Source organism: Malus sylvestris, chromosome 1 (genome assembly GCF_916048215.2).
Source record: "Malus sylvestris chromosome 1, drMalSylv7.2, whole genome shotgun sequence".
Taxonomy (NCBI): Eukaryota; Viridiplantae; Streptophyta; class Magnoliopsida; order Rosales; family Rosaceae; genus Malus; species Malus sylvestris.
The window spans coordinates 14,351,873-14,366,326 of record NC_062260.1 but is presented as its reverse complement, the minus strand read 5'-3'; the positions used below and the strand labels follow the sequence as shown (position 1 = coordinate 14,366,326).

Here is a 14,454-nt window from a genome sequence, read left to right as displayed (position 1 = left end):
GACCAGTTGCTGTTGGACAGAGGGCTCGGCAACAACCTGTTGTTGCTGTACAAACATCTCGACAACCTACTTTTCTCCCCATGAACCATAATTCAACCAACAGAGATCACCAAAACTATCACTCTCCCCCTAGTGATCTGAGTTGGATAAGGAAGGGGCCAAAAAATATTCATGTTGGAAAAATTGGGTCTAATTGCTATATTAAATCACATAGAAAATCAAGAAATAATTCATGCAATTATATATCACAATAATACATGCACATGAGTAACCAATGTTATATGAACATGATAGAATGGATTAGAAAAACCTAGAAAATACGGTCGAGACAAGTGTTGGACACTTTGTCCTTAAGACAAGTTTACGCCCCACTACGGTGCTCATGGTTGATCGGCGCATGTCTCCCAAGATACAACGACCACGTCCCTGTAATAGTAGCACTCCAAATCACAAGGCTCCATGAACCACGATTGTGTTGAAAACTCTCTCATATGAACTCAATGAGACTCTCTAATATTTAATGCACTATATGTATGTATAATGAAAAGTTCTTTGTGATTATAGGGAGCTTCCCTATTTATAGAACGTGAGATACCTCTTTGGAAAGCATATGACTATTCATGAAGAGTCAAAAGTTGCAACTCTTCATTTGATTAGACACATCTTTCTTCCAAAAGGCTCCACTTCTAATTTCCATTCTATTAATAAATTTAATATAATAATATTATTATTAAATTTTCCAACAATCCCCCACATGAATGGAAATTGACTCAATACCATGCAAATGACAATGCAGACACTAGAGAGAGAATTCAATAGGAAAAGTACCGCATCGAGATAGGTGGCTTTTGGCTTTGAACCTTCCGTAGTAAATTACTATCGGATTTACTTGGCTAATCAGTGAACGCGATGTCTTGAACTGCTCAGCCGTTTGTGTAAACCAAGATAATAGTAATCACACAATACCTTTCCAGACACCCCGTGGTTGCTCGGTTGTGTTCATTTTGGCCCTGAACAATTCTTGGTTTCTCATGAGTGCTTTTAGAGAACTAAGCCCTTCAAAAAATTCTCACAGGAATGGCCCCATTCCTCACTCAAGATAGGTGACTTCCCATTAAGAGTATCCTGCAATACCCCACTTGTTATTTCCAAATATAGGAATCATTAAAAGCAAAGCTTATCCTACATACGTTGCAGATAGCATTGTTTCATCATAGGACATAGGTAGGAGATTATCTCCGCAGTGCTCCCATTGAATCATCCACAATTCGGTTGTCCTTTTGAACCTAGATCTTGGGATCTCCAATCAACTAGGTTGGGTTGCCATTATGGTGATTCTTAAGACGTAGGCTTTTAACCCATTCCCCTCGATGATACAACTTACTCTCTAGTCAAACCTTTAAAAATTGGATCCACTAGGTTGATGACTATCACTTATGGTGTGCACTTCCATTTATGAAATTATATTTCATTCGAGAGTAGTTGTTTTCCAACGCTAAGTCCTTCAAAACATATGTTAGGACTTAAAAAGTAATTTGCTAACACTCGGGTACATTCCCCCACATTTAAGGTATTTGCTAGAAGATCTCCAACCTTTCAATACCTTAAAGTTACCATTATAAGAAATGACATTTTGATTGTCTCATTCAATTAGCAAATTATATTTCCATTCTTCTTAAATAAATCTCATATCTCAAAATTAGATAAGATTCCCCCACAATTCTTTGATAACTGTGGTTAATTTAACATCATTGTTAAATCGATCACGTTTTTTATTTTATGAAGTAGGAAACAACTAAGATAGACCTTATATATCTATCTTCTAGGCCTTCATGCCTCACTAGCCATTATGGAAAAAGCATTTCTTGGCTTTCGTCCCTTCCGCACTATGACTAACATACATGACCCAACGGCCATGTCCATTAATATGCTTACTTAATAAGTATCATCAGACATGTCTAATACAATTATGCGAAATGTCCCTCACATTTTTAGTGTCGTCTTTTCCTTTGTGAAATACCCCCACAATTTCAAGATTATTTCTCTATATTGATAACATTTTGAATAACACTCAATAATATTCATTTTCTCCATGACTGACATGGCAAATGCATCACTCTCCTCGGCAAAGAAGCAAAACACATAAACTAAATGCTTCTCAAGAAATCTTCCAGAAAGTTAAGTGTTGCATCATATATGACTATAGTCATATAATTGTTCGTAATAATATGATGATATCATTCTAGGCCTCTTGAAATTGATGAATTAATCTCTTCGAAGAAATCAGATAAATGATTTTGCAACATTATTATCACTATATGATAATACATCCAGTCGGTATGTAGAAGTTTACATACCAGCCCACGAACACATATTCAAATTTAAGAATGGTAATGACTAGTTGGAAAGGTCGTACCCTTTCACTGTCAAAAGCAACACTTCAAATGGCATTTTCTTTCTTCTTGGAATCTGATATGGCAGATTCCACCTTTTGGTTCCACCACCTTACAGAAACTATTCATTTGTCAATTAGTTGCATCTTTTTGCATCTTAACCGCCACATGGTTCTAAATGTCCCAAAATTCTTGACTCAAATGAATATAGAACTGTCAAGTCGTGGTCTCATCGATTTCTCTTTTATCTAGAATCTCCAACTGGTCAATTGTGATAGAGTTCTACATATACCATATATATTTTACAGAACACCCAATGATTCATTTCAGGACTCCACACATTTGAATGCAACAAATCAAGTTATGCATCTAATTGTCATACTAATTTCACACCATTCTCATCCCAAATATATACAAAGATATATATTCTAATATATAACGCACAAAACTCATGTCCTCAGATTAATTTCAGGAAAATATATATAACAATAATATAGTGAAGCCACATCTTGATTAGTATACCCAACACCCCCACACTTTCACTAATTCCTCTCAAAGGAATTCCCTTTGGTTATATCCATGAGCAAAACTCATTTTTGTTGTCACATTTAACTATTAATAGTTGAACAAGTCACATTCAGGAGACTAAACTCTCCTCCATCATCCTCTTGAAATCTAATTATCCCAAGTGACTTGGTTGGTTAATTTCTTTCACCAAATCTTTTGCCCAAATGTAATAAAAACCATGTACATGTGGTTTGTAAACAAGGTATAGATCAATCTGCTTTACAGACATGGTTTGGCCTTCCAATCATATCTTTGGCCTATGATTTCACATATGGCCAATGATCAATCCAAGTTTTTCCTTTGGCCAAAATTTCGATATTCTGCCACCGCAAATGGAGAAGTCCATTTAGACGGTAGCCATGTCTGGTTTTAGCAAACATACATATTGGTAATGTACCATTCCGAAATTTAGAGATCGTTCCCAGGCACTCGCGCATCAAATTTATGTCATAACTTTGATCTGAAAAGTTATTATCCAAGAAACACAATTAGCCGGCCAACGGCGACAACCCTTCGTAAAGAGTTACTCAGACTTTGACATTTCCACGTATGTCCTTCATTTTTCTTAGAAATATCTTTTGGTTTGCAATTACGACGAACAAACTTTTCTGGAAAACCAAAAACTTCCAAAAATCGATGCAGGTTTCCCAACCGCACTTACGCAGCTGATTTCACAAGCCGTGTTTGCATGCCTTCCAAGGAACGCAACTTCCCAAATAAAGACTTTCATAACAGGTGTCCCACCTTTTCATATATTAACATGGAAAGATTGCAATCGATTATTCAAATATATCATTGTTTCATAGAGAGAGGACAAACATGCATAAGAAACTATGTGCAAATTAACCGTTTGGCTTGGAATTCTGTTTCCAAGAATCTTTTCTTTTTTCACTGCTTTACCTGTACTATGAATTTATGAATCACTTCGCGTATACGACATTAAGCATATGTAAAAACACAAAAATAACACATATATAGTTGGCATGTTCTTCAAAACAATACATGTATGAATACAAAATACGTTGTCTACAAACTGATCATGCACTTATTAAATTAACGGTCAAAACGAACATGAAAAACCCAAGCATGCAATCATGCAAAACAAGCAGCAACTATGAATGTAATGCCAATTCGGAATTGATGACAAAATTATAGCAACCAAACCTAAACTTGTCTTAAGATTGTTGGAAAAATTGGGTCTAATTGCTATATTAAATCACATAGAAAATCAAGAAATAATTCATGCAATTATATATCACAATAATACATGCACATGAGTAACCAATGTTAAATGAACATAATAGAATGGATTAGAAAAACCTAGAAAATACGGTCGAGGCAAGTGTTGGACACTTTGTCCTTAAGACAAGTTTACGCCCCACTACGATGCTCATGGTTGATCGGCGCATGTCTCCCAAGATACAACGACCACGTCCCTGTAATAGTAGCACTCCAAATCACAAGGCTTCATGAACCACGATTGTGTTGAAAACTCTCTCATATGAACTCAATGAGACTCTCTAATATTTAATGCACTACATGTATGTATGATGAAAAGTTCTTTGTGATTATAGGGGGATTCCCTATTTATAGAATGCGAGATACCGCTTTGAAAAGCATGTGACTATTCATGAAGAGTCAAAAGTTGCAACTCTTCATTTGATTAGACACATCTTTCTACCAAAAGGCTCCACTTCCAATTTCCATTCAATTAATAAATTTAATATAATAATATTATTATTAAATTTTTCCAACAATTCATACTCAGAGAAAGTTACGTTCATGGTAGTATACATATGTCGGGTATCTGGATGATAGCACTTGTACCCTTTTTGCTGAGTTGAAAAACAAACGAAGACACAACGAAGTGCACATGAATCAAGCTTGCTACGATGAATTTGTTGAATATGAACATATGCCACACAACCAAAGACACAGGGGGTCAGGGTGTTTGTAGACACAACATGTGCATGCTGTGTAAGCGCCTGGAGTGGTGTTTGAAACCCCAACACACGTGATGGCATACGATTCATAACATACACTGCATGTACAACTGCTTCAGGCTAAAAAAGTTTGGGAACAGATTTGGCAAAAAGCAATGCACGGGCTGTCTCCAGGATATGGCGATTATTCTTGTCCGCTATCCCATTTTGTTGTGGGGTGCAAGGACAAATAGTTTCATGTAAAACGCCATGATTGTGGAGCAACTGGGACAACTCAAATCAATATGTTCACCTTCATTGTAAGAACGGAGAACTTTAATGACATAAGAATAATAAGCCTTAATCTTCTGATAAAGGTTCTGAAATACCAAACCAACATCACTCTTATTTTTTTAACACACATATAACCATATCATACGAGTACAATCATCAACAAATGTAACAAATACCCAAACATCTGAATGGACTGGACGAAATGGAAAAACACTTTTATTCATACTTGGAGAAAACGAAACATGATAACTTTTAGCAAGAATACAAACTTCACACTGTAAATCTGAGTCACTAAAATTAACTGGGTACCATATGCTTCAAATACCCAAAAGTTGCATGTTCCAATCGGTGATGCAACAACCCTATCTTCTGTAGATTACTGTCATGAGACGTATGAACCAAATTAGCCCTTCCATAAATGACATCATCCACATAGTATATCCCATCTCTCTTAGTGCCATGCTCAATGATCTCATTGGTCTGAATATCCTGAAGTACATAGAATAGTAGATACATTAATACAACACAATTCAATTCTTTCATAACTTGTGGTACAGTAAATAGATGATAAGACAATGACGGAACCAATAAACAATGATGTAAAGGGAGAGAGGGTGCAAGACACACTATTCCTGCTCCAACAATAGGAGTAACCATTGGCAGTTGCCACACACTTCTTTTGAGGGGGGATTGTCATATATTGAAATAAGTTCTTATCATATGTCTATATTGAAATAACTTCTTATCAGGTAGTAGTTAGGTGCTCTCTAGGTGGTCTAGGCCTTTTTTTATTTTGGCATACTAACTATCTTGTCTTCCGTCACCGTCGCATCTCTCGCAGACAAAGGAAGATCAGATCAGAAGAGAGAGAGAGAGAGAGAGAGAGAGAGAGAGAGAGAAGACAGCCAAATTAATCAGGAAGATTTTAAGAAGAGATGCATATCGCTTAATTTAAGAAGAAATATAAAATCATATTTACATACCTTTGCTTAGTGTCGCTTGATCAAAATCATCCTCACATAAAACCAACCACTCAAAACATTCAAGAACCTAAAGTACGAGTATCTCCATGGCCTGACAAAAATCAGACCACCACAAAGTCCCCAAAATCTAACAATAAACCCAAGCCCTATGCTGACTAAAATCCCCGTGTTATAAGCTCATTATTTTCTTCGTCATCACTAGAGAGCACAGTTTCCTGTTGATCAGCACACATCTTTTGAAGTGGAGGTCCACAGTGTTGTGGATTTCCAGCCAGAACAGAGGGATCAAAATTTTGGAGCTGAGTGCCTATTGGAATTTTTTCATAAAAGTTGTTGTATGACAAGCCCAAGAAACGAAAAGGATCTATCCGAGCAAGGCTTGCTGGAATTCTGCCCAGTTTCTGATATCTTGACAAATATAAAAAAGCTTTTACAGAAGAAAAGTATGCCTTACAGTTGTAGTAGTTAAAGGTTAAAGCTGAGTCACTTGTTCATACATGACTGGATTGACATACAAAACACTGCAAATTCTGTCAATATCATTCAATAACAATTGACTAATGGGAGTGCGGAAATCTCACTTCATAGATTAGACAAAGACAACTCGAATAACTAGGTATTGATTTGACTTACTAATTGAATATTTCATAAAGATAGTGGTAACAACAGAGTAAAATCGAATTTTTCTTCTTTTTTCTGTGGACGAATAGGAAGTGTCATTGTAATGGGGAAATTAATGGACCAAAACCCTTTGGTAGTGGCCCTTAACTACCAACAGACTTCTCTTCTAGTACTGAACAAGTTATTGATCAAGTTATACACACAAAAGAAGGGATAAAACAGTTGAAGGATATTCCGTTTTTAACCAATTCGATCGTTTTTATTTTTTAGTTTCAATTTTTTTTTCTTTGGGTAAGATATAGAGGGGAAATATCGGGGAGGAAGGAGAAATGACAGAGGTGTAGGAAGGGTGGTGGGGAGGACTTTTAAAAAAATGTATATGGAAGAGTAACAAAATAAAAACTGAGAATGATTTCCGCACACAAATTCAGAATTTGCCCCATTTTTGTTCTCATAATTCCTAGAACTTCTAATTTCAGTGCTAAACTGCAATGATGTTTTCTCGCTGAATTGCTGCCTTTCATAGTTAAATGTTCATATGGAACATCTTGAATATGTTATACTCACTTGACTTTTCTGTGTCATCCCAGTTCCCGCATGTGTAACAGATACTCAAGTTGCATTCACTGTAGCAAATGAAGAGGCTGTTCTCACGAAAGAGGTGTGTATGATACTTAATATATGAGTAGCAGTTTGATGCTCTGCATTATCACTGCTTGCTACCAGTCAATTTGCTAAAATATGTTGAATCTTTACAAAATATGGTCCGAATATTTCTAACATTGCGTAGCTGGACCAATGCATTATTGGGGGCGCTGTGTGTGAAGAACCAGTTTCCTTTGTGTTCACGTTAATGATATGCTGCATGCATCAATGCTATCAAACATGGTCTGGCTGCTCGGCCAGTCCAATGGTTCATCTGTCATGCTGAATTGCCCTGTTGGTACACTCAGTTGGTGAGTGATGGTAATATAGTCGATTCAACCAACAGTGAGCTCTTACTCAAATCAGATTATATAATGATTCGAATTCTTTTGTCCGTTGTCAAGATAATGCAGTCTGATCTGATCTCAACCCTAAAGAACCAGCAATTGATGATGTTAGATATATTGATTGAATTATCTGTTTGCTTTTTCTCTCTGTAACTTGATTAATAAGTTCTTGCAAGTTTCTTAAGGAAATTTATTGAAAAGGATATAATGGTACACTTAGTAAAAGGGATTAAAAACACCTAACCCCTCAAAGATTATCTAACTTAGTAAAAGGGATTAAAAACACCTAACCCCTCAAAGATTATCTAAACACTTCCACTAAACAATAACTTCAAATTGCACTCTTCAATCTCCTTCTTCTCCAGCTGAAAGGGATCATGGTTACGAACGGTAGATGCACGAGCTAAAGAGATTCAGAAAAACCACAGCATATATTAGTCATAAATTTAAAGACAATTAGAGGGACCAAAATGATATTAATCATGATGGCAATGATGCCATATCATTACACTATAGTTATATGTATAAAATTGCACTTAGCATCCCGAATTAAATGACTAAAAACTGCAGTAATATTATTTGTTGTGTGGAAGAGTACTTACAATTTACACATCAATCATTCTTCGTCGCCCGATCAAAGCCACTCTTACATAAAGCCAATCGTATACACAGTTCAAGAACTTGTAGTATGTGTATCTCCATGACCTGATGAATATCAAACTCCCACAAACTCCCCAAAATCCAAAGACAAATCCAAGCCCCAAACTCACGTAAAATCCCAGTGTTATAAACTCATCATTATCTTCATCTTGATTCTCAACCACCGGTTGCTCCACTGGAGTTGTTTCCTCAGGAGAGCACATTTGTTCAAGTGGAATTCCACAAAGGAGAGGATTTCCGGAAAAAACAGAAGGCTCATAGGTTTGAAGCTGAGACCCCATGGGAATTTTTCCAGACAGGTTGTTGTTGGACAAGTCCAACTTACCAAGGCCAGATATTCCGAAGAGACTTGTTGGAATTGTACCATGTATTTGGTTGTTTGACAAATCAAGCAAATCTAAAGACAGCAACTTTCCGATCTTTGGAGTTATTTGACCTGTTAAGTTGTTTCTTGATAGGTTTAAGGAAACCAACCCCACAAGATCAGTGATTTCACTAGGAATCTCCCCTGTTAATTGGTTGCTCGACAGATGAATACTCTTTACAAGCCCCAAAGTACTTTTGTATTTGGACATTATGCCTTTCCATATCAAGGATGATTCGTCTTCATAATACTCCCACTTGCCAATCAAGGTTACATTATAGGTATGAGTGAGAGTTAGACTTGAACTTCCTTTTTGAGCCAAATTAGTCAAATTGTTTAGGCATTTGGGTATACTTCCAGAGATGTTATTCATTGAGAAATCCATAATTTGAATGCCTCTCATATTACACAATTGTGATGGAATGCTTCCATAGAAGTGATTAGAACGGAGGATAAGGATAGCCAGATTTGGAAGTCCAACCCCTAACCATTCAGGTATCAAACCTGATAATTTATTTTCCCCAACTTCAAAAACTATGAGACTTGTACAGTTGTTCAAGGATGAAGGCAATCCCCCAACAAACCTATTGTTATTTAGTTTCAGTGTTTGAATAGAAGATAAAGAGCCCATTGTGGTAGGAATTTTCCCTAAAATGGAATTGTCACTCAAATCTAGAATGGCTAGATTTTCAAAATGTGTCCAACAATTAGGAAGTTTTTCATATAAATTGTTGCTTGAGAGATCAAGAAAGTATAATGAACTAACCTCGTTTGGAGTCTTTGGACACAAGAAAGAAATTGGCCCTGAAAGCTTATTGTTGGAGAGGTCAAGAGATGACGCTTTGGAAAGGAATGAAGGTATTGAACCTTCCAATTGGTTCCAACTCAAATTCACATCAGGAGGGGAAGATGATGTAAACTCAAATCTTGAATTTGGAATTATTCCTCTAATTCGGTTGTTGGAGAGATCTATATAATCAATTTCATGATCATGAGACAGTATGCCCCAAAACCAACTGGGAAGGATATCAGAAATGCCTGCATTAGAAATATCAAGGTCCAAATAATTTTTCTGAGTCTTAAGCCATTTTGGAAAATGTGGACCCATCTTGCAAAACCCCAAATATATGGAAACCAATTGGAAAGGAGGAACCCAATTAGAATTGAAGTCTAAAGCTAGTGAGGTAGAGGACAAATCCAAAATTATTAATCTGGAGAGATTGGAGAAGTGGCTTTCTGAAACCACACCTTCCAAAGCATTCATGCCAAGGCGGATAGTCTCGAGCGAAGACATATGGCCAATGTTTTCAGGTATTGTTCCACTCAATTGATTGTCATAGAGGTCTAATTTTTTCAATGACGAAAAGTTTTTGAGATTAGGAATTGATTCAGAAAGAGAATTGTTTGAGAGGCTTAGAGTCTCTAATGAGTTCTTATCAGGGCATGTAGACATTAATGTTTGAACCAGCTTGGAAAGTTGTATACTCAAAATGTTGTTGCGAAAGAGCAATGCTTGCAAACTACATAACTCTGAAAAAGATTGTGGAATCCCTCCTTCAATTTGGTTATAAGAGAGATCAAGATAGGCAAGAGAGCTCATGTTTCCAAAAACATCAGGAAGTGAACCCGTGAAGTTATTGCGAGAGAGGCCAAGTTGAACAAGGCTAGTACTGAAGTTGGACAACCATACAAATATTGAAGAAGATGTGAGCTGGTTGAAACTGAGATCAACATGAGCAAGAGATTTAGAAGAATTTATGTTAAAAAGAGTACTGGAATGAATTGCAGGAGAAGAAAGACCACACCCTATTAATGTCAAGTTTGTAAGTTTAGGAAGCTTACTAACTATTTCCAGCCAGTCAGGAACATTACTGAGATTGTTGTAACTCAAGTCTAAATATGTTAAAGAAGAAAGACGAGGGAGCCAGGAATTCAGATTTTCTACATTGTTAAAGTCATTCCCATTGAAATCAAAATATTGCAAGTGGGTAAGGTTTCCAACCTGACTTGATATTCGACCACCAAGAAAGTATCCTCCACTAAGATCAAGTTTGACAACGTGGCCCGTATATTCGTCACAGTAGACTCCTACCCATGATGCACAACAATCTTGTTTTTGGGCTTCGCTGCCCCACGAAGAGAGGCTATTGTAGTCATCCACGAGGTCTTGTTTGATTGCAAGCAGAGCTTCCCTTTCCCTCTCTATGCACCTGATCACCTTCAGCACCTTAGCAATATGCTTGTGGCCTACTACTCCTGAAGAAATATTATTGAATTCAAGGGATAGGGAAAGGTTGCAATATTGTAGCAAAATTAGCACCACAAATATTGAAACATGAAATAGTTTCAAGCACCTAATACCCTCGCCCTGCATCTCAACAACAATGAAGAAGAAAAAGTATATAGGCTCCGTTATAGGAAATTGGAAAGTAATTTGGAAGTGCAACACTGCAAAGTATATATACACATACACGATTGGATCGACGTACAAAAAACTGCGAAGTAAAAAGCAAAATGTCTGCTTTTCCACGTAAACTGGGCCCAAACTTTCTTAGTCAATATCATTCCATTATTTGCACTGACGTATTTGAAAAAAGCAATTAAAATTGAACATATCAACCATTAAAATTACTAAAAGGTTCCACAGTATTGATTTCACTTACTGTTGTTGCTAGAAAATAATTTAGAATGAAGATGGCATCTATGTGAGATCCACACAATCAAAGACATACTGCCACAACAAGCTAAAAAGAAATTAAGAAAAAAAAAGATGGAATAGTTGTAGCAAACACACAGACGCCACAACTCACGCCTAACCAATGCATCCTTCCTCGCATCCAACCCCCTTCTCCCCCTCTCTCTCGCTCAAACTAAAAAGAAAATTTTCAAATTGAGGTGGGTAAGGATGCCATCGGGTATAGTTGGGACTTGGGAGAGATTAGGTTGGGTCTGGGTTTAGTTGGGATGGTGGGGGTAGGAGAAATTTTTCATTGTGACCGGAACACGGATGGTACACCACGTGTTTTTATACAAGTGGTGGAAAATTAAATTTTTTAAAGTTAATAATTTTTTTAACACACATATCTCATTATTTGTATAGTGATATGTAGTGTACCATCTCGTGTTCCGGTCATATTGAAAAATCTCTCGTGGGGGTAGAGGTGGGGATGCCGTGAGGGATCAAGGATGGGGAAGGGAATGGTGTTGGGATTTTGGGGAGGGGTAATGCAAAAACTAAATTTGTAGATAAAATTTTGTAAGCTAAATGACATGGAAGTCGATGATTGGATTTACTTAAGCGTTAATGAACGTACTCATTCCTATTAGTAATAAATCATTTAGTTTGCAAATTTTATCTTCAAATTTAGTATCTCTAGCATTACCCCTCCCAATAATGATGTGTCACCAATAAAAATTGGCATGTTTATTGCTTAAGTAATAAACTAATCATTAATTTATATATCCTTTAATTTCTAAAATTTTGTTTACAAATTTAATTTCATTAATATTACCCTTTAGGGAGAGGTCGAGGGATTGTTTTTTTCTCTTTTAAATTCATTGGATGTCTGGTCCTCACATATATACCATGTCAGCACATTAACTAAAATTTTAACAAATTTAATGGCATAGGGCAAAGTGAGAGACACTTAGTGAGTTAAGTGAGAAATTTTTAAAAAGTGAGAGGAAGGTTGAGTTTCAAGGGCGTTGGAGTAAATAAGTTATTAGATTAGATAAAGACAACTTGAGTGGTTAAGTATTGACTTGACTTACTAGTTGACTAAATTGTAAAAATATTGGTGATGGGATTTTCTTGGGTGCTCCTAAGTATCCAGTACACCGGGTATTTTAACTGTTATATCTTTTTTTTTTAAATATAAAAATTAAAATCTAATGGTGAAAACTCCAGATTACCCAAATTCTTTTGCTGTGGTAGAGACTACATTGCAATGGTGTTGAGCTTACTATACACTGCAACTTTAGACCATCTCCAACCCTGGGCTAAAAGCCAAATTACCCCCCAAATTACCCCCCCCCAAACACTCTCCAATCCATGCTAAAATTTTAGGCTAAATGCCAAATGCTATTTCTGGGCCAAATACCCCCCAGCTTTCCCCCCGGGCTAAATGCGAAATGTTTATCGGAATTTAAATTTTTTTAGATTAAAATGTTCATAAAATTAATTTACAATAATCTACATATTTATTTTAAAAAAAAAATTGATTTAAGAAAAAAATTTAGGATAATTTCATTCTTTAATAATTCCGGACTAAAATTTTAGGGTTGGAGCAGAAAAGATGTTTCTGGGCTAAAAGCTAAATTTTCCGGGCTAAAAAATTTGGCTTTTAGCCCAAGGGTTGGAGATGGTCTTACAAGAAGCAAAAATATTATTCAATACCATTGACATGTTGGGAAAAAATTAAACAGATTCTCGCACACAAAAAAAAAAAAAATTTCCAAATACCTGATTTAATTTTTCACACATCTCTTTTTAATTATAGTCATATAAATTAGTGTAAATAATATCACTTGTTAAAAAAAATTGAAAAAAAAAAGTAAAAAGTGACATGCCCTTCTGTTGCTAGAAATTACATTAGATTAGACGACAAGACCAGGCATTGACTTGACTTACTGCTACTAGAAATTCAATAAGACAACCAAAGTGGCTTGGTGTTTTGACTTGAGTTACTAATTGAATTAAACTTGGCATATTATTCGATTGAACACAAATGTATTATGTACCGCAAACCTTAGTCAATATATCTTATGCTCAAAACTAAATAGGATAGTGATAATAACTACAGTGGCTCTGCAAATATGTTAAATGAAAGGGAGATGCAAAAATGGCAGTATTCAAATCAATTATTCAGTGCTACATAAAAAGCTTATATTAAGACGTGTTGTAGTATTGGTGAGGGACGCGATGATAACATTTGAAGGGGCTTAGGTAAGACTCGTGGTAAGTCCTTACCCCGAATAAGGAGTCATTGTGTTAGGAAAATTAATGGACCAATTTGGTACTTGGTGACCCTACCCTTCACTCCAAAGAACTTTTCTTCGAACATTGGAATCGTATGCAACTTGCAAAGGGCAGGCAAGGATAGAACTGCTCGGAAAGGGATCCTCTCCGGATCCTTTCTTCCTAATCCATCAAGTTCGAAGATCCAAGTCATTGAAATTTGATCAAACAACTAAAATTATTATAACTTTTAAAGTGAGCTCCTGTTTGTAGTTGTTTAATCAAATTTCAATGATCCGAATCCCCGAACTTGGTGGATTAGGAGGAAGAGAACCGGAGATGATCCATTTCCAAATTACTCTACTCAAAAAAATGTGTTTGTTGAGTACCGGAGATGATCCATTTCCGAATTACTCTACTCAAAAAAATGTGTTTGTTGTGCCACTTAATACTACGGTCTAGTGGTATTCTTCTTCACTTGTAAGTTAGAGGTCTTAGGTTTGATTCTCGTCAAAAACGAATTTAAACTACATTATTTTTGGTGTAAGAAATAGGACTTTCGCTGAATTGAGGAGATTAATGGCCGACAAGACTAGTGGAAATTTGGTATGGGAGGGAAGAATCAACGCGTGGTAGTGCTTGAGGGTTTAATGTTTTGGTGAACGTGCTTGAGGGTTTATGTTAATTAGTTTTTTTTTTTT

General features: G+C 36.2%; 1 protein-coding gene and 2 long non-coding RNA genes across 10 annotated transcripts in view; 1 reads left to right on the top strand and 2 right to left on the bottom strand.

The window, feature by feature from the left end:
- Positions 1-9,037, top strand: part of LOC126620012 (uncharacterized) — a 54,664-nt gene extending 45,627 nt beyond the window's left edge. The window contains exon 3 of the long non-coding RNA XR_007622223.1: positions 8,891-9,037. This is a non-coding gene — a long non-coding RNA (uncharacterized LOC126620012). The remainder of the gene's footprint in view (positions 1-8,890) is intronic.
- LOC126619776 (receptor-like protein EIX2) overlaps positions 1-11,238 on the bottom strand; it is a 57,433-nt gene extending 46,195 nt beyond the window's left edge. For 4 of the 8 annotated variants that reach the window (XR_007622159.1, XM_050288213.1, XM_050288199.1 and 1 more), the window contains exon 1: positions 8,478-11,237. Coding sequence is in view for 7 of the 8 variants with exons in the window: in XM_050288213.1 (XP_050144170.1) it covers positions 8,478-11,170 (2,693 nt within the window). In the remaining variant the exon portion in view is untranslated. Of the gene's footprint in view, positions 1-7,948; positions 8,176-8,374 lie in introns of those variants that run through there. The other 4 variants (XM_050288207.1, XM_050288234.1, XM_050288221.1 and 1 more) reach the window with 4 other exon arrangements.
- Positions 5,261-6,631, bottom strand: LOC126620018 (uncharacterized). The gene is made up of 2 exons (XR_007622224.1): positions 6,160-6,631; positions 5,261-5,665 (listed from the first exon to the last, which is right to left on the bottom strand). It is a non-coding gene; the product is annotated as an uncharacterized LOC126620018 (long non-coding RNA).
- Positions 11,239-14,454: the final 3,216 nt, after the last annotated feature.